The following is a 27,992-nucleotide window of genomic DNA, read 5'->3' as shown; positions in this document are numbered from 1 at the left end:
ACGTTGAATTTCGGGAAAATGTATTATAACTTTCGTGATTCATCACAATGTCCATGTAAGAAATTACAATGAGAAAAGAGGAGCGAATCAAAGCAGGAATAAGGTTGCGAGGACCATCTCCTACATCAAAGAAGAATTCTATATTTGAAAACACACACTTAGACTCCAAATGTGTTTCTGCTGATATCGTGAAAAAGGAATTGTATGATCATGGATACCGTTCTATCAAGCCTGTGGGTGAGGGGGCCTACGCTAAAGTAAGACTTGCTGAAGTCATGCCTAGCAAACTAGCTCGTAACGACGTTCTAGCCAATCAGGCGGGAGATGCTAGTGTTTTCCTAGTAAGTCTGTCTTTTTGTTTTACAGTAGTTGCAGAAATGTAGCGCTCTCCAAAAAAGAAAATAAACTGACAGAACAGAGAGATACCGTGAAACCAACCGAAAACGTGTATATTTTTAAATTACTGCGCTCCAAAAAGTGTGGTGGCGCTCAATCTCATGATCAATGTTTCCCCACGTGTTCGAAGCTGAAATTGAGGCCATCATAATTTTTGCACATTGTTCAGTGGGAATATAATCAGTAAATGCATTTCATGTAGTTGTCAGTAATGAGATACACTAGTTAGAGCCTCGGTTCACGTCCCTTACGCGGCGCCAAGGCAATGTCGCCGTGAACCTCTAGCACGCTAAAGTAAGTAATGAGAGTACTTGACAAAGATCAAAGTCAAATTAAAGGGATGTTTTGAAATCAAGCTTCTGTGAAGTTTAGGAAAGAATTTGGAGAAAATAATCCAGGATCGAATGCAACTTTTAGTGTCCAATATTTTTTTTTTCTCTTCGGGCGACATTGTAGTTTTATTCGTCCATCCCATTTCTTAAAGATGAGAACTTAAATTTTCTAATTGACATCGAAACTTAAGGCACAAAAGGGCGAGGAAATAGCACCGTTCTTTGAAATATGACAAAAAATAACAATAATTAAGTAAATGATAATAAAGAAAAATATCAAACACCCCCCCCCCCAGAAAACTTGCCCAAACTCATATGTGAACATGGGGGGGGGGTTAAACATGTCAATTACTTATTTCATAGACTGTATGTTGATTTCTCATGTTTATGCTTTCTTTTAAAAAAGGTTGCAATTAAAGTTATCGACAAACGAACAGTAGCCAAAGATTTCATGCAGAAATTTCTTCCGAGAGAATTGGAGAATCATTCTAAATTACATCCACATAAAAATGTGGTAAGAGTGATTCCTTTACATGTGTATTACTTTTTTTTTTTATAACATATATTTTTTGTTTTGTTTTTAGCTCACCTTAGCTGAGAGCTCTGTGACAACGTATTTAGAAAAACATTTTTAAAAAAATCCAAAGTGCATTAAAATTGAGACAATGTCAGAGCAAATTTTTGAATTATTTTCAAAGTACGTTAAGATTGTACGTGTGAATCAACAAACTCAACACTCTGTAAAAATCGTATAAACAAAATTTTGGGACTTAGAGCTTGGAAATAGCAATCTTTTGAAAAAAAACTGATAAACGAGAGGACAGATAAAAGGTCCCTTAGCCTAATTCTTTAACTTTCTTACCCAAATATATGTATTCAAATTTCTCTCATTAAATTTCAGTTAAAGTAGATTTAATGAAAAAAAAAAATAAAGTAAGCTTTCCTTTAAAAATGATTGCATGACCACGGTTAATTTTTTTTAATGTAGGCGAGGTGCTTTTCGCAAAATTACGCGGTAATGTACAGTATTCCATTGTAAAAATCAAGTTGCGTTTGTTGTCTACATGTCCGTCTTGCTCTCAGTTATTGCATAACCGGGGGAAAAGGGTATGTTGCAACCACTATTGAAATAACGACCACTATTGAAATAATTATATCAATAGTGGTTGAGAGTGTATTTCAATAGCAAACATAGTTAGTAACCACTATTGAAATACGACCACTATTGAAATAATTATACACTGTATCAATAGTGGTTGAGAGTGCATTTCAATAGTAAACATAGTTAGTAACCACTATTGAAATACGACCACTATTGAAATAATTATATCAATAGTGGTTGAGAGTGCATTTCAATAACAAACATAGTTAGTAACCACTATTGAAATACGACTACTATTGAAATAATTATTTCAATAATGGGTGAGAGTGCATTTCTATATAATAACCATAGGTTTAAAGAACTATTTAAATACGAGCACTACTGAAATAATTATTTAATAGTGGGTGAGAGTGCATTTCAAGATGGTAATAATCATAGGTTTCAACCACTATTGAAATACTACCAGCATTGAAAGAAAGGTTTCGCCGCGTCAGAACTTTAAAAATAATTATTTCAATATGTATTGGATTCATTGTTTAATGCACTATTGAAATCAATAATTTAATCCATATTGAAATCTTTGTTTCAAAAGTGAACATTATTTGAATAGTGATTACAATCTATGTTGTTGAAATGAATCTCACCCACTATTGAAATAAGTATTTCAATAGAAGTCGTATTTCAATATTGGTTACTATCTATGTTTGTTATTGAAATGCACTCTCACCCTCTATTGAAATAATTATTTTAATAGTAGTCTTATTTCAATAGTGGTTATTACCTATGTTTGTTATTGAATGCACTCTCACCCTCTATTGAAATAATTATTTCAATAGGTTATTACCTATGTTTGTTATTGAAATGCATTTTCAATCACTATTGATATAATAATTTCAATAGTGGTCGTTATTTCAATAGTGGTTGCAACAAGGGTATACGTGCCGTGCTTTAACAGTCATGGTTACAATTGATAATCATAACATTTTTATCAAATAGCTGATGTTTTTAAACCGAGTTTTACTTTTAATTTACCGTATTCGTGTTTGAAAATTATTACATTAAAAATCAAATATTTGTATTTACTGCTTATTGTGTCCCTTTTTTCTGCGTTACGGTATACTTCTAAATATTTATTAAATAACTATAAAATGACCATCATTTTGTGTTGGAAAATTATTGTCAATGAAAATACAAATTTAGACTCGCCTTTCTTTCTTTTCCTTTTCCTAATTAAGTGTCGTATGTAAAACGTCAAAATCTCAGATCCTGAAGTGACTTCGTCACCGAATTTTTTTTTTATGTTTTATTTTTGAAAAGTTTTCTTACATACAAAAGATCCCCCTATAGCCCCGCAAAACATACATACTCAAACACACCCTTACACACCAATCACATCACTGAAGTTATCCAACCAAGTTCAAATAATAAATATGTATTTGTTATAGCTAAAATTTGCCATAATATTGGCTAAGTCGTGCACTTTTTTTTCAAAGTGCGCTAATATGATCGATATTAACACACTTTTAAAAAAATCATTTTTTTTCAGTGTGCATACTGAACTTGATTCCAAATTTAACGCACTATGAAGAATTTTTTCAGATTGCGTTATTTTTCAAAGTACGTTGTAACAGAGCGTAAGACTAAGTGAGCTTTTCTGATCACCAGTTGTCTGCCATTCGCCCGTCTTTAAACTTTTCACATTCAAGAATCAATTGGACAATTCCAACCAAAACTTTGTACAAAGCATCCTAGCTTATGTGAAGAGGGGAGGGGGTTAAGTTGTTAAGATGAAGGACCAAGCCATCTTACATGGGGAGATAATTTAAATCAAGGAAAAACGAAAATAGGGTGGGATCATTAAAAAATCTCAGGAACCACTGGACCAGAAAAGCTAAAACCTATGTATCTATGGTTAATGTAGATTCTAAATTGCTGAAGTCATGCACCCGAGTAGTAGGAGGTGGATGGGGAATCCAAGTTTTACATTTAAAGTGTATCGAAAAATATATTGGAAAATCTTCTATCAAGAAACCACTGGGCCAGAAACGCCAAACTTATGTAAAAGCATCATGGGGTAGTGTAGATTCTAATCTAAATTGTTCAAATCATGCACGGAGGGGGTACGGCAGGGTTACGATAGGGAATCTAAATTTAATTTGTATTGAAATATCTTGAAGCATCCCGAGGTAGTATAGACTCTCAATCGTTCAAAATGAAGTTCCAGGGAATGGTACGGGCCACGATAGGGAATCCAGGTTTTACATTGAAATGTTTAGTAAAATCTTTTGAAATCTTCTTCTCAAGAACCACTGGGTCAGAAAAGCTGAAACTGACATGGAAGCATCCCAAGGTAGTATTGATTCCAATTTGATCAAATCATTACCTCCGCGGGTAGGGCGGAGCCACAATAGTATTGCAAGTGTTAAATTCTGGTGAAGAATAGCTGGGCAAAAGTTACTCAAGTGAGCGTTGTGACCCATAAGCTTCTTGTTTCCGTAAAAATATGAAAAATAAAAAAAAATATTTTCATTTTGAACCGATCGCTTTCAATTTTTTAAAAAAAATTATGAGAGAGAGAGACTAATGTATTACAATTGTGTTTAGGTAAGAGTGTATGAGATTATCCATACTCATCATAACGTCTACATTGTCATGGAATACTGTCCCAATGGTGATCTTTTGGACCTTATAAATCAATACATTGGGGAAAATAAAAAAGGGATTGGAGAGGAAATGGCAAAAATACTTTTCTATCAGCTATCTAGTGCGGTACAGCATATCCATAATGCTGGCATCGTTCACAGGTAATTGGAAAATTTACATCATATAGCCCCATTTTTGATGTTCTTTTTCTAAGTATTTAAAATAACTTTGACCTATTTGCATAAATTCAGAAAAAGTTTAATACTTGAAAATAATTTTCTTGCTTATTAAATTTTCAATGCCAGGAAAAATCACGTTTTGTTAGTGCATTAAGATCAAATAATTGATTATGCAAAGCAATTTGAAACATTTTCTTAGTCACAATTTCTAAGTGTCTTTTTTTTTTAAGTAGACTTAGAGTTCATTTTGTTTCATGCTTTAACTGGATAAAAATATTGGAGGTAAAATGTCGAAGATGTAATTATACAATTATAACCTTTTGATGAGGTCAATCCCTCGATATATAGACCTTAGAGAAAGCATATCGACCGAGCACGAAGTGCGAGGTCAATATGCTTTCTCTAAGGTCTATATATCGAGGGATTGTACCGAATCAAAAGGCCACAATTGTTTTATTATTTTTTATCAGTAAATAAGACATGTCTTTAAGGGGGCCGACTATAGTTTTATTGTGTGAAAACTACAATAGCGAAACTCTTCAAGTGTATACCATATATAACTTACATTAACTTCAGTGTACATGCAAAGTTTGGGGGAAATCTACCGTCCAGGTATTTCTGAGGGACTGTTATATAGGAAAGTGCTTTAAAGCAAATTATACAAAATACAATACATTTACTATAGGATATATTATATATAGGAAAGTGCCAATTTTTAGCACTTTAAAGCAAATTATACAAATACTACAATAGACATTTTGTTCAAACTATAATATTTTATGAGTAATAATATATTATACAATATATGTAAGAAACACAAAATTCTACCTATCAATTGTTAAAAAATCAGAGGGAGCATCTCAAAATGCAAAAAAATTAGCAAATTTTACTATTTTTATAGAGTATTACAAAATATGACGTACACAAAAATGGATTCACATTTTTATGAAAACATAATAAAAATATTTTTCAATGAAATATATAGTAAAATTTTTCTGTGTTTTTCAAAACCATGTCATAACATAAAAACGAAGCAGACGAATTTTATATTACTCGATACAATGAATGTGAAGTTAATTTAGAATCGATCTATTAAAAAAAATCAATATGTGTTCTCGCTCAATTTCTTGCAAAAAAACTTTAAAGTTTTACAATTTTCGATCAGAAGTGATATTTTACTCATGACGTTATATAACGTTGGTGCGACGTCATTATTTTTCGTATTCACTCAAAATAAAACATGCAATCCGTGAATTCAATTTGTTTGGTATAATCATTGCCATTGTTTACCAACAACGTCGTACAATTTCAATGTCATGTGTTTTCTTTTTCTCTCATTAAACTCAAGGGCAGGAGTACGGAAAAATTATAACAAATGTAAATAGATGAAAGGGGACAAAAAATCTTACCGGAAATACATGTAAGAACATTTTCAAACATATATTTTGTGTATCATTTTCATTTATTGATAAAATGTACCAGATTTTAAAGCGGAAATAGTGCAACTGAATTCTTTTAACATTGTATACATTTATACTTCATAGAATGAATTGATTTTGTCTATCACTGAATTAAAAGACTTCAGTTTTCCCTCAAAATTGTCGTAAAGGCCATTTCTTATCATTATTTTGCCGGTATATAGAATACTATAGAAAACATACAGTATACTATAGAAAACAGGTAGCAATACTATATTAATAAATTTTTAAAAACTATATGCTCGTGTCCCCTAAATAAAAACACCTGGTACCACCTCCTTTTTAATTTTTTTTACTTTTGCTTGTCAAGAAATTTTTGGTTGTTGATAGGACACTAACTGAAAAAAATATGGGTGTGCCCTCTAACTGATTTTACTTCCTACGGGCCAGCAACTTTTGCCTTGACCCCCCCCCCCCCCCCACAAAACTTCAGTTGCAGTTGTAAGCCGAATCGCTATTCAGTGACAATAATAAAAGGGTCTGAGTTAATGGATGAAAATTTATAGGACGCAGATATTTTATTTGTGATATTTTATTTGGCGATGTTACCTAAATCAATAACGTCTCTCCCGTTGATTATCATCTAGTTTAACCCCCCCCCTCCAAAAAACATCAGTAAGAGAAATTTCATGTATAAATGAAAGTTCATATTATGCATAGTTACGCATCATATACTGTCCATTTCTTTGTCGTTTTAAAAATCTTATACCTGTACTAAGGTCATACAATATTGTTGCACATAAGATCGTAATATCGTAAAAGGCGTACATCATTGGATAATATTGACAAAAATTTTTATAGGCCTTCATAAAAGTGAACAAAAATACTAAACTGCAGGTCAATTTTCTTTGTATTGTATCAACAATCAGGCAATACAATTTTAATAACACATAACAAATATTGATCAGAAAGGTACAAACAAAAGTTAAAAACTACTTATAATGTAAAGACAATTAAAACAGTAAATACGCTTTTAAATACATTTTAAATTTTACTGCATACTGCTGAAAATATTTTTTGCTTGATTATCTGAACGCGGTAAGCTTTTTACGTCAAATCCTATTGTGACGTCAGCAAACCCGCGATCTACCTTAAATCCTTCTTTCTAATACTTCAGTACCTTTCATACAAGGCATTGTTATGTCATTTACATTATGACGTCACAGTAATGAAACCAGCTGCAGTATCTGTTTTTAGAAACACCCAGTCTATAAAGACTATTGTGACGTCAGCAATATTGTTGCTTCACAGAAGAACGTTTCCAATTTTAGAAACAGTGGGTTTATAAATTTTTAAAATAGAAACATCCAGTCCGTACCACTTTTTATACTTGATCATGTGATCTAGTTTGAGCCAATCAAGTTTAAGACTTTCCCTCATTTTTATTTATCTTCGTGTATTAATTTAATTTAATTACAAGGTCAATAGATTCTCTCCACAACTTCCATAAATATCATGAGTCTGGAAAAGACACCCTTACTGATCATAAACATGCACTTCGTTTATCTGCCAAATTCTTAGGCCATGAACATGAAGAAGATTTCCAAAGAAATACTGCATTTTCGCTATACGAAATCGTATAATCGATAGAACCTTAACGGAAGGGAAAAAAGTCAAAGGAATAATGGTTTTTCTCGAGATAATCAATAAACCCGAACCCTTTCCCATTTGCAATGAATTTCACATTTTTGGGAAAGTTAGGCAATGAATTTCACAATTTTGGAAAAAGTATACCCTTGCTTATCATAACCACAAATTTTGTGTATATCCTAAATAGCCAGGGAAAGACAAGAAGATTGTTAAAAAAGTATGCATTTTCAGAAAATAAAGTAAACAGCCCCACCTGATCCAGAGGTCAGACATTGCGTAAAATTTCTGAGGAGCCACCATTGCTTATTATAATCATGCACTGAGTTTCTTTTATTATCATGAGAGGGGTAAAAGAATTTTTTTAAGCAATCTATGCAATTTCACAATAGAGCCCATCTTAATTGCAAAACTCCTAAACCTTTAATCATGAATTCCACAGTATGGAATGCAAGTTTGCATGGAAATATAAAGGACAATCTTTTTTAAAAGATCTTCACAAGAACAACTGGGCTAGAAAAGGTCCTTGGGGAGTGAAGATTTTAAATTTTTTATAAAAATACTCCCGGGTAGGGCAGGACCAAAATAATCGAAGTTTTACATAAAAATATATCGGAAAAATCCTTTAAAAATCTTCTCAACAACCATTGGGCCAGAAAATATGCAGAAAATTATGTAGAAGTATCTGTTGAAGTGTAGATTATCAGTTCAGACCATCGGTATTACATGTGGGGGAAAGCTGGTGAAGAACAGCAGGGCCAAAGTTACTCAGGGTGTTGTGGCCCATTGGGCCCTTGTTTAAAAATTTATAATGTTTTTAAAAGGAGTTATTCTTCCTTACTGAGGAGTAGATATCCTTAATGAAAAAAGATCATTTTCAGAGGCACAGCTCTCTCTCTCTATCAAGTCTGTTTATTTTCAGAGATCTAAAGTGTGAAAACATATTACTTGGTGAAAATAACGAACTTAAGATAACAGGTAAGTGAAATTATTTTAACGCAGTTTTATGGATTTCTTTTTGGAAAGTAAAAAAATTGAGAGAATTTTAGTTTTATGTACATGTATTACAATCTGAGATGTCTTTTTGAAGGGAAAATGGGGGAGTCTCACCTTTCGGATATTACGAGATATTAAATTTAAATTCTAAATAACACAAAATAAATGCCATTGAACAGGTTAGGGTATATTTTTAAATAGTATTTCACATGTACGGGCGGGGGTATCATTTAGTGAGCTCATTGCTCACAGTGCCTCTAGTTATGCAAGGTTTGGAGATTAAGAGTAATTCACTATAATGAGTTTAACTTTTATACAAGAGCTGCAGCACGCATATTCTCAGAATTCCTACACCTCTCTGTGAAATGATACCGTAAACTCAAATCAGGCAAATCCTAATTCTAATTAAACTCAATAAAGATTTAAAGTAGCTGAAAATCTCAATTTTTCAAAATTTCCTGACTCTAACCATGGCAACAAAGACGCTGACATTAGAACCAAATTTTATTTGAAATCTGTTTTTGTTGTCAAGTACTAATAATGGGCAGGGTTTCATCAACATCGGTGACTATGCGTGGCAAAGAAGGTTACAGAGAATTGCGATAATTTTTTTTATTGAAATGGAGCAAAGACCCACTCATATTGAAAAATATTGTTATAGTAAACTATAAGAAAATGATTTTTTACCCTGTTTAGTGTGTTTATAAAATTTTGTAACTATTTAATATTAACTTTGTGAAATATTTTTTAAATAATTTTTGAGATTTTACATAAAGTATATTGAGATTGAATTTATCACCTTTAAGTTTTTCACACTATAACCTTTTCGCTCGTCATGTTCACCCATCTTTCTTAAGCTGAAAGTAAACACAATCACGATTAAACTAAGTTCACCTTTGTGAAAATTAAATATGGAAACCAAACCACTATACCAGTGTTGCAACCACTATCGAAATAACGCCGCTATTGAAATGATTATTTCAATAGTGGTTGAGAGTGCATTTCAATAACAAACATAGGTTGCAACCACTTTTGAAATACCACAACTATATATTGAAAAAAAGTATTTCAATAGTGATTGGTAGTACATTTCAATACTAAATACATTGTTGCAACCGCTATTGAAATAATGTTCACTTTTGAAATATTGATTGCAATAGTGATTAAAATATATATTTCATTAGTGATTGAAATATTATTGATTTTAATAGTGCTTTAAACAATGATTCCAACAGATATTACAATAGTAGTCGTATTTAAATAGCGGTTACAACTTATGTTTGTTATTGAAATGCATTCTCAACTACTATTGAAATATTTATTTCAATAGTGGTCGTATTTCAATAGTGGTTACAACTTACGTTTGTTATTGAAATGCATTCTCAACCACTATTGAAATAATTATTTCAAAAGTGGTCGTATTTTAATAGTGGTTGCAACCTATGTTTGTTATTGAAATGCCCTCTCAACCACTTTTGAAATAATTATTTCAATAGTGATCATATTTCAATAGTGGTCGTATTTCAATAGTGGTTGCAACATACCAGTGTTTTATTAACCAACCAATCATTGATGTTCTTTGCACTCATTGCCTGAGGTAACAAGCGTAAGGCAGTTTAAAGGTGTTAATATAGTAACAAAATTTTCGGTATTCCATTTTCAATGAAAACCTCAACATTTAAACAAACTTTAGCAGATCACATAGAAAATTAAGATAAAAACGTAAATTATAGATGACACAAATGATTTTTAAAAAGCCACTCGCATGAAAATCCAACGTGTTGACCATAACATGTATTAAGGTCGTTCCAAAAATTCGTAAACAATGTTTATAACTTTTTAAACATGCAACCAATACTAACCAAATTTTGCATAGACATAATACAGTAAAATTCGGTTATAACGAAGTCACTGGGACCTGTGAAATTACTTCGCTATATCCATATTTCGTTATAAGGAAATCGTTAACTTTTATGTAACTGGATATACAATATAACTTCGATATATCCGTGAATTCGCAATATCCATGTTCGTATTAAACGAGTTTTACTGTATATTCAATGTTCTTTAAAATTGTAAATTCTAAAATATATATTTCCAAATTAATAAAACATTTTATAAAATCAATTTTTGTACTCTCTCTATCATATAATGTGTGAGTTTATTTCTTTTCCGTAATAAATTCGGAGTTGGTTAATGTTCTTTTTCTTGACGTTGAACCCTCCCCAACCTCCGTGCTATTAATGTATGCATGCTGTGTATCTCTTACATACAGATTTTGGTTTCTCTCGGAATTGCAACGGAAGAAAAACAATGTTAGAAACCTCCTGTGGGTCATATGCGTACACTGCACCTGAAGTTATTAAAAAGGGCTCATATGATGGCTTTCACTCAGATGTATGGAGCTTGTAAGTATTCCTTTGTCATATCTCCAGCTGGGGTTTCCATTGCGCAGTATTTTGCACATTACATTTAAATAAAGGCTTTTTATCCGTTTAAACTTTAAAGCTTTGCATTAACGAGCGCGTTTGACTGAATGATACTTATGGCACGCCAAATTCACAAAAATGTGCTGAACATACTTTCACAGTCGATAAACTAAGTTTATCGGTCGTAAACTATAGTTTACAGACTGTAAACTATAGTTTAAAACAATGTTAATCTACATGTATATTTTACATCTGTTAACCATAGTTAACGCGATAATCGATGTTTCTGAACTGTAAACTATACTTAACACTGAAAACAATCATTTGCGAATGCAAAACATAGATTACCTGATGAATACAGTTTCACGATTTGTAAACTATGGTTTACAACTCTAGATCTTAACTATAGTTAACAATCGTGATAAATATAGTTTTACGATTTGTGAAACTATGATTAACAACTCTTAACTATAGTTCACGATTGTAAATTATAGTTTACAGACGTGAATCTATCTTTATCAATAAAATCTATTGTTAACGTTTTATTACCGACAGATTAACTTAGATAAGCATTCGTAAACTACTGAGTATAGTTAACCTGAAATATGCACTCTTGAATTTGAAAAAAAAAGTAAGCATTGACATTACTTTCTTTGAATTTTCAAACTATAAAAGACTATTTATTTATGTGACTTTCAATATGTGTTTCATTGTTTTGCATGATTGTCAAAAATCAGCGGCGGATCCAGGAATTTCATAACCAGGGGAGGGAGATTAGAAAGTAGGGGTTCGGGCTGTATTGAAATCCCCATTGGGCCCAGGGCAAATCACTGGTAGGGGTACGGGGCCTACTACATGTACGTTTCAAAAAGGTCAGAATTTCAAACCGCTCTCGGAAAGACATGATGCATTATCCAGTCATTTTATACTCTTAATACAATACGTAACTTTTCATTTTTATTATTATCCATGCTCACATTATATACAATTGTTTTACAATGGTAAAATTTGGGTTTTCTCCGCTCCTTTGTACATGTTGTATAAGTCCATTTGTTTACAATTGCCTGGCAGTTTTTCCCATACTCTACTCTCAGTGAATATAAATTTCATGTAAATTTTCTTTGACTGGGATGTATAAAAACTAGATTCCCATTTAATTTTAAAAAAAATAAAATTTATGATAAAATCTCTAAAAGAACTACGCACGCTAACTCTCTATTCCCGCCTACATTTTGCGTCCAATTTATTCAATATTAATGGCAATCTGTCCATAAAATCTTTGTTTAATACGAAGAACAGTTCAATGGTAATTGTTTAAGTATTTTAACACAAACGCTAAATAGTAAATTATTCCTTATTCCAGCTCTTGAAATAAGGAGAGTAGACGATATTTTCCATTGACATCGGACTCTCAAGCATCAACATAATTTGAAATAGTCTGGGATATGATGAAATGTTCCTTATATCTTTTCTTGTGTTGTACGAAAATAAATTAAACATATTATAAAATTGATAAATTACTATGCTTTAGTTGGAGGAAAAATAAGCATTTTTTCCTATAAAATATTTTCCCCATATGAAACACAAAAAGCTTTGGTTTGAATTTGTAAAATGAGAGTCCATATTAGCTATAAAGAGGAATTTTTGTTTCACGGGGGGAAAGATATTTTTAAATTTTTTTCCGTTTTCCGATGATTTCTTTAGTGAAAACACAAGTTTTACCCAATTATGCAAGCGATCTTGAGGAAAATTGAAAGAGTTATTCCTTCTACTGCATCAAAGTGGTTTCCACAAAAAATGGACTATCTCTCCATCCACCGGGATTTTTTTTGGTTAATCATAGTTTACTCGAGTGTTTTCGTAGATGGCTTTTCAAACCTTTATGAGACTTTACAGACATAACAATCACTAACCAAGTTGTACATAGAATATCTGAATTTATTTTTTTTTTTAAAGTTTGTCGCTGAAGCCAGGTTAAGAATAAATGATTTAAGAAAAGTCGCGGTCACATGACTATTGCATGCTGTCCGAGATTTCTTTTTTTTTTTTTTTAAATCATTTTCTCACTTTTTTCCTCGTACATTTTTCTTACTGAAAACATTTGTATGAGATTTAAAGAGCTATTAGTCTATATAAGAGGCAGAAAGAGAAGGAGGGGATTTTGCTCAGGTTTGAGATTTTCCCAAGGGGTTGGGGTACTTCTAAAGTACTTCCGGGGGTAAAGCTGGCTATGAGGGAAATCCTACTCTACAACACCGGTATAAACTACTTATGGGGATACGTGTGCACCAAATAGATGGACTTTGTTGTAAATCTATAATTTTCTGACTGATTAAATATTTTCTTTCTTTGAAGAGGAATAATTTTGTTTGCGATGGTTAATGGTCGTCTGCCATTCAATGACTCACAACTTCAAGAAATGGAGGAAGAAATGAAGATGCAAAGACTACGATTTGAACGAAATATTTCTTTCGGTAATGTATCCTTTGTATTAATGAAAGTACCGTAAATACACTGAAAATACCATAAATACACTTAAAGTACCGTAAATACACTGAAAGTACCGTAAATACACTGAAAGTATATAGCTCACCAGCGCCAAGCTAAAAGCTCTTGCATCTTTTCTAAGCAACATTTGTCACTTGGTGTCGTTAATATAGTCGTCGTTGGCGTTTTTATTTTCATTTTAAAAAATGCAAACAAACAAATTTAGCTACCCGGAGTATTATTTCAAAGCATTTTAGAATGGAAAAGGTTTAACCCGGACAAGTTTTCATTTTATCACCTAAGCAGAAGTTAATTACTGGAGTTTGCATTGAAGACCATGGAAAGAAGTAATCATATACTAAGAAAAATAATTTATTATTTACTGTGGTGGAAAGATGTATTTGATCATCAGATATAGAAAAACGAATGAAAAATATTTTTTCACCAAGTATGTTTTAAGACTTGATTTTTATTAAATTAAACCAAAAAGTGATAACTATTCAAGGACAGGACAAATATAATATTTAGGGCATTGTTACAACACGAAATGTAATAGCAACGCAAAATGTAATAAACCCGGGATTACTAGTAATGCATTTTGCGTTATTATATTTTGTGTCGAAATCTATGCAGAATGTAATGACGCAAAATGCAACGACACACTTTTAGGATTATTACATTTTGCGTTATTATATTTTGCGTCGAGATCAAGGCATACAATTTGTGTCGAGATTAAGCAAAAGACATGAACTCAAAATGTAATACATGTAACACACCTTTTTGGTCGACCAGGTTGAGTATAATTTTCAATTGAGTAGTGGACGAAGAAAAGAAATGAAATTTTTTTTAACTACATGTATTTCAAATCATGTCATGTTGTAAATTTTGTTTACTGCCACCCGGTAAATTCAAAATTTCCAACATGACATATAGATCTAAACCATCCATTTTGCTTTTAGTAAACCTGTTCGTCGCTTGTGAATTTACGGAGAATGAGATGAAAGGTCTAAATAAATTTATATTTGATTGCGAAGAGTCAATCAACCGTTCAATGTTTACATAATGTAGCGGTATAAATGATACGCACCCCATTTTCCATCGTCAATGTTTATGTTAAAACAATGGCGTCACTCCTCTCTCCTCCGATACTATTTGCCTCTGTTAATCAGCAGAACCTCTCAAAATATGTAGCGGTAATGAGTAATGAGTTTTTGGCCGGAGTAATGCAGCGGTAATGATCAGTCGAAAATCTGAAAAATGTAGCGGTAATGAGTTGAAATTTTTGGCAATGTAGCGGTAATGTTGACCTCCCAAGTGCACCATCATCTCGCATTCCAATTGTCAGCTTATTTTTCAGTTACAAATTGTAAATGTATTTTCATTAGAAATATAACCAACTTAGTCCTAACTTGGGGTCAAATGTTGGCTCTGGACCGTTAGTTTTAATTATTGGTTGATAGGTTATTGTTAATTACAGTGTATAATCAAACAAACTCTACCTGTTGAATATCAATGGTCAGAAAGAAAGATTCTTAAATATGCTCTTATTTTGGATTAGACAATAATTAAAACCCGGCTTTCAGTTCTTTCTTTACTTTGATTTTAATAGAAATAAAAGGGAGAAACTTTTTTTTTTTAAATCCTCCTAAACATCAGAACCAAAGTGAATGAGCAATGATAACAGGCCACTCTTTAAACAAGCACGTGTGCCAGAGTGATAGGGTGTATACATGTATATGTACATGCTAAAGGGAAGACATTCATTTGACTTTTCTTTATCTCAGTTTCCACTTTTTTCTGCCATAATAGATTGCATGTCATTGATAAGAAGATTGCTGCGATATTCCCCTCGCTGTCGCCCTTCTATTAGAGAAGTACACGAAGATTCCTGGTTGATCAGCAAAAAATCGAACCCACAGCAACTTTATCATGTAAAGGGGGGAGTGAGTATGATCCTCTATTGAAAAAGTTATAATAACTAATTTAACTAACAAACTGATTTTTTTTTTTACAAGTTATTTATTCTGAATATCAAGTTCGAGCTCCTTTGTTTTGTTAATTTCACCAACAATATAACTTCTATTAACAGGTACAGGCTTCACATAGTGTTCCACAAAAAATTAAACAATCCACTCCAAAAGAACATCTGGGGATAACTCCAGTGCCAGTGCAGGAATCTCATCATGCCTGCTTTAAAACTACGGTATCGGCCAAACAACCAACTGTTACAGGGACAGTGACGCTGAATCATGATGCAGGGGAGACAGTCACCCTCAAAAGTCGGAAACGTTAGTATCTCAAACATTATATATATTTACTATACATGTACTCCAAAATCATTATCTAGAACTGAATCTGACACCTAGCTATAAAATGCTTGCATTATGTTCATACATCTGAAACCAAATTCTTTATACTATTAATCGCAGAACATGGGAAGGTTGAACTCTGTGTGAAAGTTACAGACTGGGTACGATCGAGCTATTTTGGACAAATTTATGCCTATTCGACTTCAAAAAATTCCAATCATATGCAGTGTCCGTTCATTTTCTTTGCATAGGTTGCATATATCTAAATACAGATTTATAATTAAAATATCTAGGTCATGTTTTGGGTACGACCGAGCCATTTTCCCCAGAGTAACTTATCGGCATAAGAATATAATTAATCATTTAATTCTTTGAAAGAAGATGGGGGAACAAGGCGTGCAGAATGCCTATAGCGTCGGAAATTAAGAAATATTCAATATGTGAATTGAGTATTTAAATTAACTTCTCATTATTAAAATTTATGAAATTATGAGAAAAAAAATCTCGTATAAATTTTCTTTTATAAAAATATAAGATGATATTCGAGGGATTCGAACCTAAGCAATAAAAATCCGATGTATCGTATAGATTTGAGACTAACGCGCTAACCACTATGCTCGCTACATGCTCAAGATGATTTTTGGCATTTAAATCAATATTTGTGATATGACCCTTGACTTAATGGACTTGAAATATTTCTCGGAAAGATACGAATGTTTTGTCATTAAAGTGTACTTTTAAGGTATAGTGGTTCTTCGCTCCATGTTTTTGTAAACCAAAAAATGTATATTGTATTGGAAACTTTTAGGATTATCTTTAAAAAAAAATGGGGCGAAGACCCACTCATTTTGAAAAATGTTCAAGTATGAGAAAATGATCGTTTTTGTTCCTTTTAGTGTGTGTATGCTTTTTCATAGGCAGATATTTTCAGTCTTTGTGAGATTTTTGTAAATTATAGAGATTTTACATTAAGTATACTTTAATATTAGATGAAATATGAAATAAAATTTGAATATGATGGAGATTAAATTTTCTACTCCTTATCTGTCGCACTGTAGGCACTTCGTCCGCCTTATCCCCCATCTTCTTTAAGACATGGGTATGTATAAAAAGGCACTATCATTAATTTAAACGCCGATAATTGATAAATTCAAAAGTAAAAACATAAATTGATACCTGAAAAAGTCGTCATACTTTGCCACATATATGAAACATAAATCATTTACAAGGAAAAGGAATAAATTGATTCAATCTATTCGACAATTTTTTGGTAAACTTCCTTACCTACATTAGTTTTTACTTTGGCTTATATACATAATTATATAATACACATTTCACACGCATACCGAAATCAACTGGTATTTGATTCTCCTAACCTGTTCTTAATTGCAGTTCTGGATAAAATATGAAGATAACGAACAGTATTCGAGTTCAGAATGTCCATTTAACATTACCAAATATGGTAATGCTCTCTGCCATGACCGAAAAAAGTGATGTAAAATGTTGTATGCTTGTATATTTGATATACAGAATGTATTTAATGGCAAATACAGACAAGTAGATTGGTCTTCTTTAAGATTTGAATGCTAAAGTAACTTTTTTGATACATGTACCTGATATGAACATCCTATATATTGCTCTTTGGCGATACACTGACAAAAATAACTAGCAGAAGACTAGTAAATTTACTGTCCATACAATCACTACCTCAAAAGTAGTTTTACCAGGTATTGGGTACATTTACAAAGATAACTTTAGTAAATCTAAAATTTATAATTAACTTTCACTAGGTAACTGTGTGCCTTTTCGATCCCCATTCCACTTCTCACTATCTTAGCCAGTAAACAAAATGATTACGAAACTCAACGAATGCTTTACGATGCACACTTAATAGTTAAAATAACTAGACATTTCATCTGGAAAGTTATTTCGTTTTAGTCATACTTCAATAAATCCTTTACAATATTGTATTATACACAAGTGACGGCTAAGGCCCTTTGGCCTAAAGGTAATACTGTGAACTTCTCGGTACAATAAAGAGATCTACTATGCTGTAAAATAATATTACATATTCCCCAATACCAGATTACAACCTCAAACGTCCAAAAACATGGCCGATGACACCTAAAGCTAACACCGCTTTATTGCCTCATCCTAAAGAAGCATCATCACGGAGACAGAGTAAGAAAGTCATTCATACCCACTCAGATGCTAGGCAGTTAGTTCACACTATGTTGGCGAAGAAACTTCGACAAGGAGAGATGACAGATAACCGAGAATTTACAAAACAAATACCACTCTGGTTATTAAAGAAAGTAAGATATACATCATCATTCCTTCAGATATGACTAACTTACATATAGATTCTGTTTCTTTTAATTTTTTTTCACAGAAATCTTTTAAGACCCGTACGTCTCTTTTTTTAGTTGGTAGAGTCGGATAGAGAAGCTGACTACAGCGAAGAAATTACATTAACGAAAGGTTTAGCTAATACGGATAAATTGGATGTCAATAAAAAACAACTCTCCGTGAAACCGTTTTTTGGGAGTAAGCAGCCTGCATATCCTTTCAAACGTCATCCAGAGAAGAAAGTTTCTTGTCCCGACTGCACTTCTGATGAAAAAGGGGCTTCAGCTTCTGATATATCCTCGTCTACAACAGGGGCAGTTCATAAAACACCCCAAAACAGTCACAAGATTCCTCAACTTCCAACACAGAGCTCTGTACTTTCTTCTCACGCAAAAAGAAATAATGAAATCTGCATAGAGAATGCGACGGGTAAAACGGCTGATGACACCGTTGAATTTTCTCGAGATTGTAGAAACAAAACGAAATTAAACAAACTATCTTATCCGCTAGGTAATGAAGTATCTCATTCACCGACTAAATCAAAGCCAGCAGGAAAATTAGGAAGACATAGATATATTTTCCTCAAATCAACGAAAATTGACAAAAGTAAAAGTATGGCTCTAGAAGCGAGTCAATATGTAAATACGCCGCACTTAGAAAAAGGAGCTCCAAATTCTCCAAGACCTGGAAACAATCAAGAGTACCGTAAATTGAGTAGAAAAGTGGTATGTACGATTACAGTTAATATTTGTAATCAAGAATTTCATGTACTTCCTAAATTTTAGGAAATACCTGAAATTCCTACTCTGCTTAGGAAAATAATTGAATATACTGTTTTCAGTTAGAATATACATGTACGAGGGTCGACCCTAAGTTTGTAGATTTTCTTTCTAAAATTTTATCGTGTTTTGAAGAAAACAAACAGCTAGAAGACATATTTATAAACAATAGAGTCATTATGCAACAATACTTGAAAAATTCACCACGTTTTAATTACTAGTACCTTTGAGGTCGCACAAGCTTTTTGAACATGGACAGGTGAAAAATCCGGGGAAACTTAGACGTAAAGTTTCAGTATGTCATGTCCTGTTCTAGAAGCGTCTCACCGTCAACTCAAATGAGAGATTCTCAAGAAAAGTTTGGGTAGTCTCTCTGACCCACTTCCTTCATATGACAATTATTTTACCTCACTTGAGCTGAAAGCCCAAATGAAATTTTCTGATCACAATTTGTCCAGCATCCGTCTGTCTGTTAACTTTTCACATTTTCATCTTCTCTTCCAGAACCACTCGGCCAATTTCAACCAAATTTGCCACAAGGCAATTTTGGATGAAGGGAATTCAGTTCTATACAAGTGAAGGGCCACGCCCTCTTTCAAGGGGATATAATTAAGAAATAGTGAAAATTTGGCTGCTTGTTTTAAATAAAACATCCTCTCAAGAACCACTGGGTAAGGAAAGATAAAATTAGTGATGAAGCATCCTCAGGTATTGTAAATTTAGTTTGTTCAAATCATGACCCCCGGGGGTAGGGTGGGGCCACAATAGACGATCAAACTTTTACATGGGAGTATATTAGAAAAATATTTAAAAGTCTTTTCCAAAACAAACAAGTCATGATTGGTCATATTTATATGAAAGCATTCTCAGGTAGTTGTTCAATTCATGACCCTCGGGGGTAGGGTGGGGTAACAATTGACAATCCAGTTTACAATAGGAATGAATTAGAAAATCTTTAGTGGAATACATTGAGATAGCGAACAGTATTATAGCTCAAAAGTTCATTAAACATTACAAAATAGGAGCAGGGCAAACACAGACTTCCAAAACATCAGAAGTGGTATCAGGACACATGTATGAGTGAGCATCCCCTGCTGACCGGTCACACCCGCCATGTGCTTCATGTAATGATCGGGAAAGAACGGGAAATCCGTCAACAATACAGTGTATAAATAATGGCCAAACAATAAGTATGAAAACGACAGTCAGCATTAGACTCAACGATAAATTAAATTTACTGACAAGGTAATTGTATCGACCATGGAACTTACAAAATGCCGACTTTAAACGAGACTGCTGATATTCTTGTTTCATCAATTTGTTTGTCAATAATCTACCTCGTTTTAGAAACTGTACATTCGAAGAGCACAATCATGCGTATCGAATCAACTGAGAGAGATAAACTCCATATGCTATGATGAAGGTTCATTGCTGCATAAGTAAGGGAAGTTGATGATTGAAAAGTTAAAGTCATCACGTTTATCATAAAGCTTAGTTGTTAGATTGCCTGTTAACATTTTTTCAAGTGTAATATCGAAATACGAAACAAATGTGTCAGACTCTGTGGTATCCGTTATCTCAGGCTCACCGGGATGTATCGTATCGACATAAGAATGGAAATGACCATCTGTTATTATGCTTAATATGAATACAATATAGTCTTCTTCTCAAGAACAAAATAACCATAATTGATCATATTTATATGAAAGCATCCTCAGGTGGTGTAGATTCAAGTTTGTTCAAATCATGGCACAATGAAATTTCAAACTTATAGGGAAAAACGTTACGGTAAGTCAAATAAAGGACAAGTCTCAATAAGGCTTATCTGAGGTACCCGGCTACTCGTCAAATTTCAAACGTTTGTAATTCTCAATTACTTCCACTAATAAATAAAAAAAATATTTAAAAAATTCTACGAACTTTAGGATCAACTCTCGTATTTACTGAATTTTTCAATGTTTGTTACTATGAAACGCCTAACTAATACTTGTACGAGCATATTCAAATATTTTAACCTATCTTCAATTAATAGTACCTATCTTCAAATCATTTGTACCAATCTTTAAATAAAATTTTTACGTAGTTTCCTCCATGTTCAGGTCGCTGTTAGAGGGAACTTTTTTCTTCAGAAAAAGAATTCATCTTGGGAATACTTGACTTGTACCTATCTTCAAATCCTTTGTAAATATATCTAATCTTCAAATCAATTCTGCCGATCTTTAAATCTATCTTTAAATCAATTTGAAAATATGTATTATTCAATTGACTTTTTTACTTTAATAAAAATTGAATTAAAGATAGGTGTAATTCCATTCAAGATATGTGTAATTCATTTGAACCTAGGTTTAATTCTTTAGAGATAAGTTTAATAATTTAAACCCATCTTTAATTTATTTAGACGTATCTTTAATTCAATTTATTTGTACCTATCTTTTCTTCAGTTGTACCAATCTTCAACCTATTTAGTGATAGGTTCAATTTAATTATTTGAAGATAGGTTCAATTATTTTTAAAAAGATAGATTCAAATATTTGAATATACGTTAATTTTGCTTTCCATATGTTACATGTATTTTCTTACTGAATTTTTGGTGTCGTAGTATGAAATAAATATTAACAAATTCACAGTAAATTCAATGTTTACCTTACCAACTAAAACCTAGTGAATAGAGTTCAATATCGTGTGCATATTCAAAAGTGTCACTAATGTCACTTTCTTATAAATTTGTTATTCACATCATTTTGAGAAAAAAAACCAATCCAGCATCCTTTTTTGTTTGTATCATCGTTCCTTAAGTAGATAAAATACATTGATCATATGTCTGTCATAAAAAATTTGAAGACAACAGATCCTACGCAAGAAAGAGAAGAGCCAGCTCAAGTTGGGATCAACAATAATGACAGAACAGTTGCTGAGGCCACTAAGTGTAACAAGGGGAGTCTGATCGGACAGTATGTAAAAGGGATCAATGGAGAGTAAGTCATATTGGTTAAAGGGACATGGACACAGTTTCAGCTAAAAAAATTAAATTTCAAATTTATTTTCCCATTTTTACAAAGGTCTTTCTAATGGTCATATAAAATTAGAACTTCAGTCGTCGAGATACAAGACAGATTTAGAGCTCCAAACTTTCATTTGTAAACAGGGTCCGTGTCATGTTTTTATTTACATATATGTTAATATACTAATATATGTTCGTCCAAAGCAGATAATTTTGATTAGAGTTTCTAGTGATTTGCTGAATTTCTTTTGTTAGAAATATGATACGTTCTATATGTAAACATAAACAAGGCACTAACCTTGCTAACATTGTGAAGAACTTTAAGTTCTGTATCTCGTTTGTTAATCAAAAAATGATGTTCAAATTTTTGCTGATCATTAGATGATGCCTAAGTTAGGAATTGTAAACATATAATATTTTCTAAAAGATTCAGTTGAAACTGTGTACATGTCTCTTTAAACCTTACCAGATTATGAGCTCATCAGAGCCAAAAGCACAACCAAGTAATCCCTTCTGATCGAAATCTGTTGTTTGTCTTTGGCATAAAGGACAAGATGCTAGTAGACTAAGACCACTTTTTGGTCCCTGATTTGGTGTGTCTTTTAGAAAGATGCAATTTTTATCAATAAAAATCCGCTTTTACCCCTGCCATAAAATGATTATTGTTTCTAAGTTACAGGATAAACAGAGTTCACAGGAAGGTAGGAAAATTAGTCAGTTTCCAAATTTTCTAATTTTTATGCCCCCTCCCTCTTCGAAGAAGGAAGGACATTTTGCTTTAAATACTGCTGTCTGACGTCTGTCGGTCGGTCGGCCGGTGTAAAGACGAATAATGACCCCCATCGAATAATGACCGGGGGTCATTTTTCGACAGCGAAAAATGACCCCCGGTCATTATTCGACGTAGAAAAATGACTCTTTTGCCCGTAGAAAAAGTGTCACCACCCTAAAAATTTGCAGAACCCACGTGAAGAAAAATGACCCCCATAGAAAAATGACTCCCTGTGGATTAAAGCTGAAATTTTTAAGGAGCAAAAAAAAAAAAATTAGATAAAGAAGCGTATTGGCCAAAATGCTCACCTGAGATTATTTGGAATAAATTGATGATATGTTGATCTCATAACATACGATTATAGCTATATTTTAAGGTTTCGTCAAAGGTCAACATGTCTAAAAAATATTTTTACAATAGCTTCAAAACTATGTGTGGTAAAAAGTCAAAACGTTTACAGTTTATAAATATATCATTGATTAATAGATAAAAAATATCACTTGATAAAAAATATTTTTAAAAGATATTTTTTTTTAGAAAAATTGTATCAGAAAATGTGCATATATAAAGAAAAATGCACCTACTTAATTCTGTCCTTTTTGTGAAAACCAACATTGCAGAAATAATATGTTTATCATTGAAGGGCAAGTTGGACATGAATGGTCTCTGAAAGGCTGTTATTGAAAGCATGATACATGTATGTATAAAGACAAGACCCCTTTAAAATCTGCCATTTGCAATGTACTTTCACTTTCAAGTCTTAACATTTGGACAAAATAAACAGGGAAAACAACTTTCCAGAAGCTGTCCAAGTCCAACTTGCCCTTCATTGATAAACATATTTTGTTTCTGCAATGATGTTTTTCACTAAGAGCACGGAATAAATTAGGTGTATTTTTTGAAAATATATGCATTTTTAAGAAGAGTTTTTCTCAATTAGTATTTTTTCCAAGTTTATCTTTTTATCAAGTGATACTTTCTATCTGTTAATCAATGAAAAATTTATAAACTGTAAAAGTTTTAAATTTATAACTCACATAGTTTTAGGGCTATTGTAAAAAAAAATTTTTGGACATGTTGACCTTTGACGAAACCTTAAGGTCAATGCGATGATTCAGAATCTAAAGGAGTAAAGATTTATCGAGCCTAAAGGGTTAGGTAAACATTGTTTTTCGATGGTGGAAATCATCGTACTGGCAGAAAAAATCAGCAGTATAACATATTATTATATCCTCCGCTTGAAAAGCGGGAGGGTATATAGTGATCAGGACGTCCGTCTGTCTGTTACGCTTTGGGGTATCCATCTGTTATCCGCAACTCCTCTTATATGTAAAAAATGTGTTTGTGAAACAGCTATGCCCCTGTATGGCAACATAGCGAAGATTAAACTTTTTTAATGCAATTTAAATATAATGGTACCCAAAGTAGGGTCTTCTTACAAGAAATACAACTGAAAAATAGGAAAGCCCTAGCACCACTTGTTCAAAGTTAATGGCTAAGGATAAGTGTTTGAAAGGTAGGTCAAACTCAAAGGTCAAAGGTCAAAGTTGATGGTTTCTTAAGAAAGTTTCAATGTAACAAGGATTACATTTGTGAAGTATGAGAGTACTAGTATCTACAGTTAAAAAGTTATAGCCAAAGTAAATTAAAAATTTGGCATTTTTTTTTTGTAAAATGGGACAAACTCCAGGGTAAAGGTCAAATTTGGTGGTACCCAAAGTAAGGTCTTGTCACAAGGAATATACACATATTGAATATGAAAGGCATAGATATAATGAATGAAAAGTTATGGTCAAGGTTAAAGTTTTTACGGAGAAACAGACCGCCAGATAGACAGACAGACATAAAGACGGACACGATAAAACTATATACCCCCGAATCTTCGATTACAGGGACATAAAAAGAAATGGTCTTCAATTAACTTTTCATATTATAATACAGTATAAAGAAAACGTTACAAAAATGAAAATGTTCTGATTTTCGTATTAAATTCTCTGAAAAATATACTCAGAACTGGGTAAAAGGGTGGAGTAAAACAAGAATTAAGAAATGTAATGAATACTGTGTGCTAAATAAAAAGGTTATGTCTACATGCATAGTTTTTGCATTAGAATGTGTGTTTTACACTAGCCCATAGCTTTACAGAGCATGCTTTCAGGTGTTATACCCACCCATCCCCTTACTAATTTAGGAGGAAGTCGATTATCAACAAAAGCAACAACAAAAAAAACTACCCTACCTTTATTTTTCTATAAGGAGGGACTAAAAATAAGCTTAAAATAATCTACTATTCTACTAATTTTCAACTGTTACTTTGCCACAATACTTTCAAGTATACCCCCCACCAACATTTAAAGTATGCTTTAATCATGGCGAAGTAAATTATGATATGATATAGAACTTGTGTGAAGGCTTAACTTCATTTCAATATTTTATCTAGAGCCTCTTTCAGTATTATTGTAAGGTATAGAGTTTTATTTATATTTTTGCTTTTCATTTATTTATTTTTAGTTTTGATTTAACGTAATTTTTTTGGGGGGGGGGGGTAAAATTTTCCTCCTCTTCACTGTGAGAAAGGATTAACCGATTTGCCAAACTTATACAAGCTAAAAGTTGAAATGAAGGAAAAATTAATTTTTCTATTAAAGAGTATTGGAACCTGATTGTTGCATGGTTTGATTTCTAAAAACAAGTGGAATATTATTCTTTAAGCAAACACTATAAGGAGGAAATTAAAAAGAAATTTTATTACTTGACAATTAAAGAATCTCTTTTTAAAGGGAGTCATTTTTCAATGGGGGTCAATTTTTTATAGGACTAACATATAAAATAATGACCCCTATGACACTTTTTCTACAAAAAATGATTTTTTCTACGGGTAGGGGGTCATTTTTTGTCGTTGAAAAATGACCCCCGGTCATTATTCGATGGGGGTCATTATTCGTCTTTACACCGGTTCACTAAAAGTTCCCCGTTCGTCCACGACTTTTTGAACAACCCTCTTATTTGCTGACAAGGTCATATTGTATCGACCATAGAACTTACGAAATAATAGCTTCAAACGAGACTGACGATATTGTTTTTCATCAACTTAATTGTTTGTCAATAACCTACCTCGTTTTAGAAATTGCGCATGCGTAGAACATGCTCTTGTATATCGAATCAACTGTGAGATATAACATCCGTATGCAGTTGATGAAGGTATTTTGCTGCGTAAGGAATAAGTAAGGAATATTGACGATGAAGTTAATTAAAATCATCACGTTTATCGTAAAGCTTGGTTGTTAGATTATCATTAAAATCTTTTTCAATAAAATATCTCAATAATATGAAACAGATGTGTCAGATTCTGTGAATATTATTAGATGTACACGAGCACTACATCTGTGACAAAAAAAATTGCTGATCATATACACGTATTCATACCCATGAAATATATATGCACTAGTCTAGTATTTTATTTCGTTAAATATTAAACAATTTTATTGAAAATTTAAGTTATAAAAGTTATAAAATCCAATGAAGAGTAAGTGTACAGTTGTGTATCTTTTTTTTCTGTGATAAACTTGAGACCCACAATTATTTCCGTGATTCCTCAACCAAAATTTAAAATAAAATAAAGATGAAAGACTGATACGGAAATTGCAGATATATTTAGAGTAATTTACACTTTTTAGTGCATTTTATAACTTTAACTTTCAATGAAATTGTTTAATAATACTGTAAATCACTTTTTATTCGCGAGAACTTTATTTTCGCGTTATTACGCGAGACAGTGTGCTCGCGAAAATTTAATTCTCGCGTATAATAGTATTCCCTAAGATTATATAGACCAATAACCACAATTCGCGAAAATTTTGTCTCGCTAATTAAGAGTCGATGACTATCTCGCGAAAATAAGGTGTCGCGAAAATTTAGTGACCTACAGTATTTATTTAAATAAAACTAGTATTTCCTACTAGAAATACAATGGTTCTATGGGTTGGGATTGGTTCACTATAAATGGTAAGATTTTTTCATCAGAATGAATAGAGAAAATAGAGAGAAGAGGCGAGACTCGGGTGAGCGTTGTGTTTCATTGATTTCTTGTTTTTACTTCATAACTGCCAAACACACACAATGAAACTGCAAAATCTAGAAGATTATATTTTGATGTTAAAAGTCTACTCTAAATATAATTTTTGCAACAAATGTTACTACATACATGTATTTATATTACATATCCGTCATTTCCACAAACCAGAAAATATTTTGTTTATTCAGATTGCGGTGCAGTTTTGGAAAAATAAATGCCTCTTGTCGCTTAATATGGAACCCGAATCATTCGACTTCAACTAGAAGATCATGTGCACAGGGGGAAAAAGTTACGAGTAATAACACTGCGTCTTTATCATCAAAACCAGTAGCATCATCTGTTAAGCACAGAACTATTATTCATTGTACATAAAATTCATTGTTTATAATTTATGGAACTCAAAATTGTATAAGTTTTTTTTAAAATGAAGTTTGGACAGCTGTGTCGTAATTTTTCAAAGAGTTATATTGTCAATAATCTACAGGAAGAAGTGAACTGTTAATATGCATTACCAGTTGAAAGCTTTAAAAGTTCTGGGACTGTGTTTGAATTACAAAAATACCCCGGTATTAAAAATACCGGTGCTATATGAATTTTGTCATAAAAGTAGAGAAATAATATATATATAATTATATATATGGTTATTTATTATTATTATGAAGGTAAATTAATGTATTGAAAGTCTTCTCTGCTCCTTGGTATCAATTAAACAAACTCAATACAAAGTGATGATGAGAAAGGGTGCTTCTTCCAAAATTGTGAATTTCATGACTCCTTGGTCAGGGGTTCTTGTACCTGGGTGGATCCCCATTGAGTAATTTGCTAAACGATTTGAAATTCTTCTCTTATGCCCCTGAGTTCTAAGCAAACAAATGAAACAATGCTAAATGCAATAATTTCAATGTAAATGTATTAAAAAATAATTATAAGTAAATGTGCCCTTTCTTTGCTTCCATTAGGACAGAGTATACATTTTAAAGATAAGTGAAGCAAATGAGAGCTACTCCATTTTGCAAGATTTTGTTTAGCAAGAAATCCTTGTTTATAATTATAACCCCGCTCCGAAGAAAAGGGGGGG

At 32.4% G+C, this 27,992-nt stretch overlaps 1 protein-coding gene across 3 annotated transcripts; it reads left to right on the top strand.

The window, feature by feature from the left end:
• LOC134276081 (serine/threonine-protein kinase MARK2-like) lies at window positions 1-27,454 on the top strand. Of its 3 annotated transcripts, none has more exons than XM_062758363.1 (12): window positions 1-341; window positions 1,135-1,242; window positions 4,435-4,634; window positions 8,640-8,695; window positions 10,989-11,121; window positions 13,498-13,616; window positions 15,439-15,560; window positions 15,725-15,917; window positions 18,024-18,253; window positions 18,365-19,012; window positions 21,908-22,041; window positions 27,103-27,454. In XM_062758363.1, exons 1-12 carry the CDS (start codon window positions 69-71, stop codon window positions 27,284-27,286), a joined length of 2,400 nt encoding a protein of 799 aa, XP_062614347.1. In that variant the 5' UTR covers window positions 1-68; the 3' UTR covers window positions 27,287-27,454. The 3 variants fall into 3 exon arrangements, with proteins under 3 accessions (XP_062614347.1, XP_062614345.1, XP_062614346.1); XM_062758361.1 differs by having other exon boundaries at window positions 15,439-15,572; window positions 15,719-15,917; XM_062758362.1 differs by having other exon boundaries at window positions 2-341; window positions 15,439-15,572.
• The last annotated feature ends 538 nt before the right edge of the window (window positions 27,455-27,992 follow it).

Source organism: Saccostrea cucullata, unplaced genomic scaffold (assembly GCF_032062105.1).
Source record: "Saccostrea cucullata isolate Sc308-1 unplaced genomic scaffold, CSIRO_AGI_Scuc_v1 ctg106, whole genome shotgun sequence".
Classification (NCBI taxonomy): Eukaryota; Metazoa; Mollusca; class Bivalvia; order Ostreida; family Ostreidae; genus Saccostrea; species Saccostrea cuccullata.
This window is presented reverse-complemented; position numbering and strand designations above follow the sequence as displayed.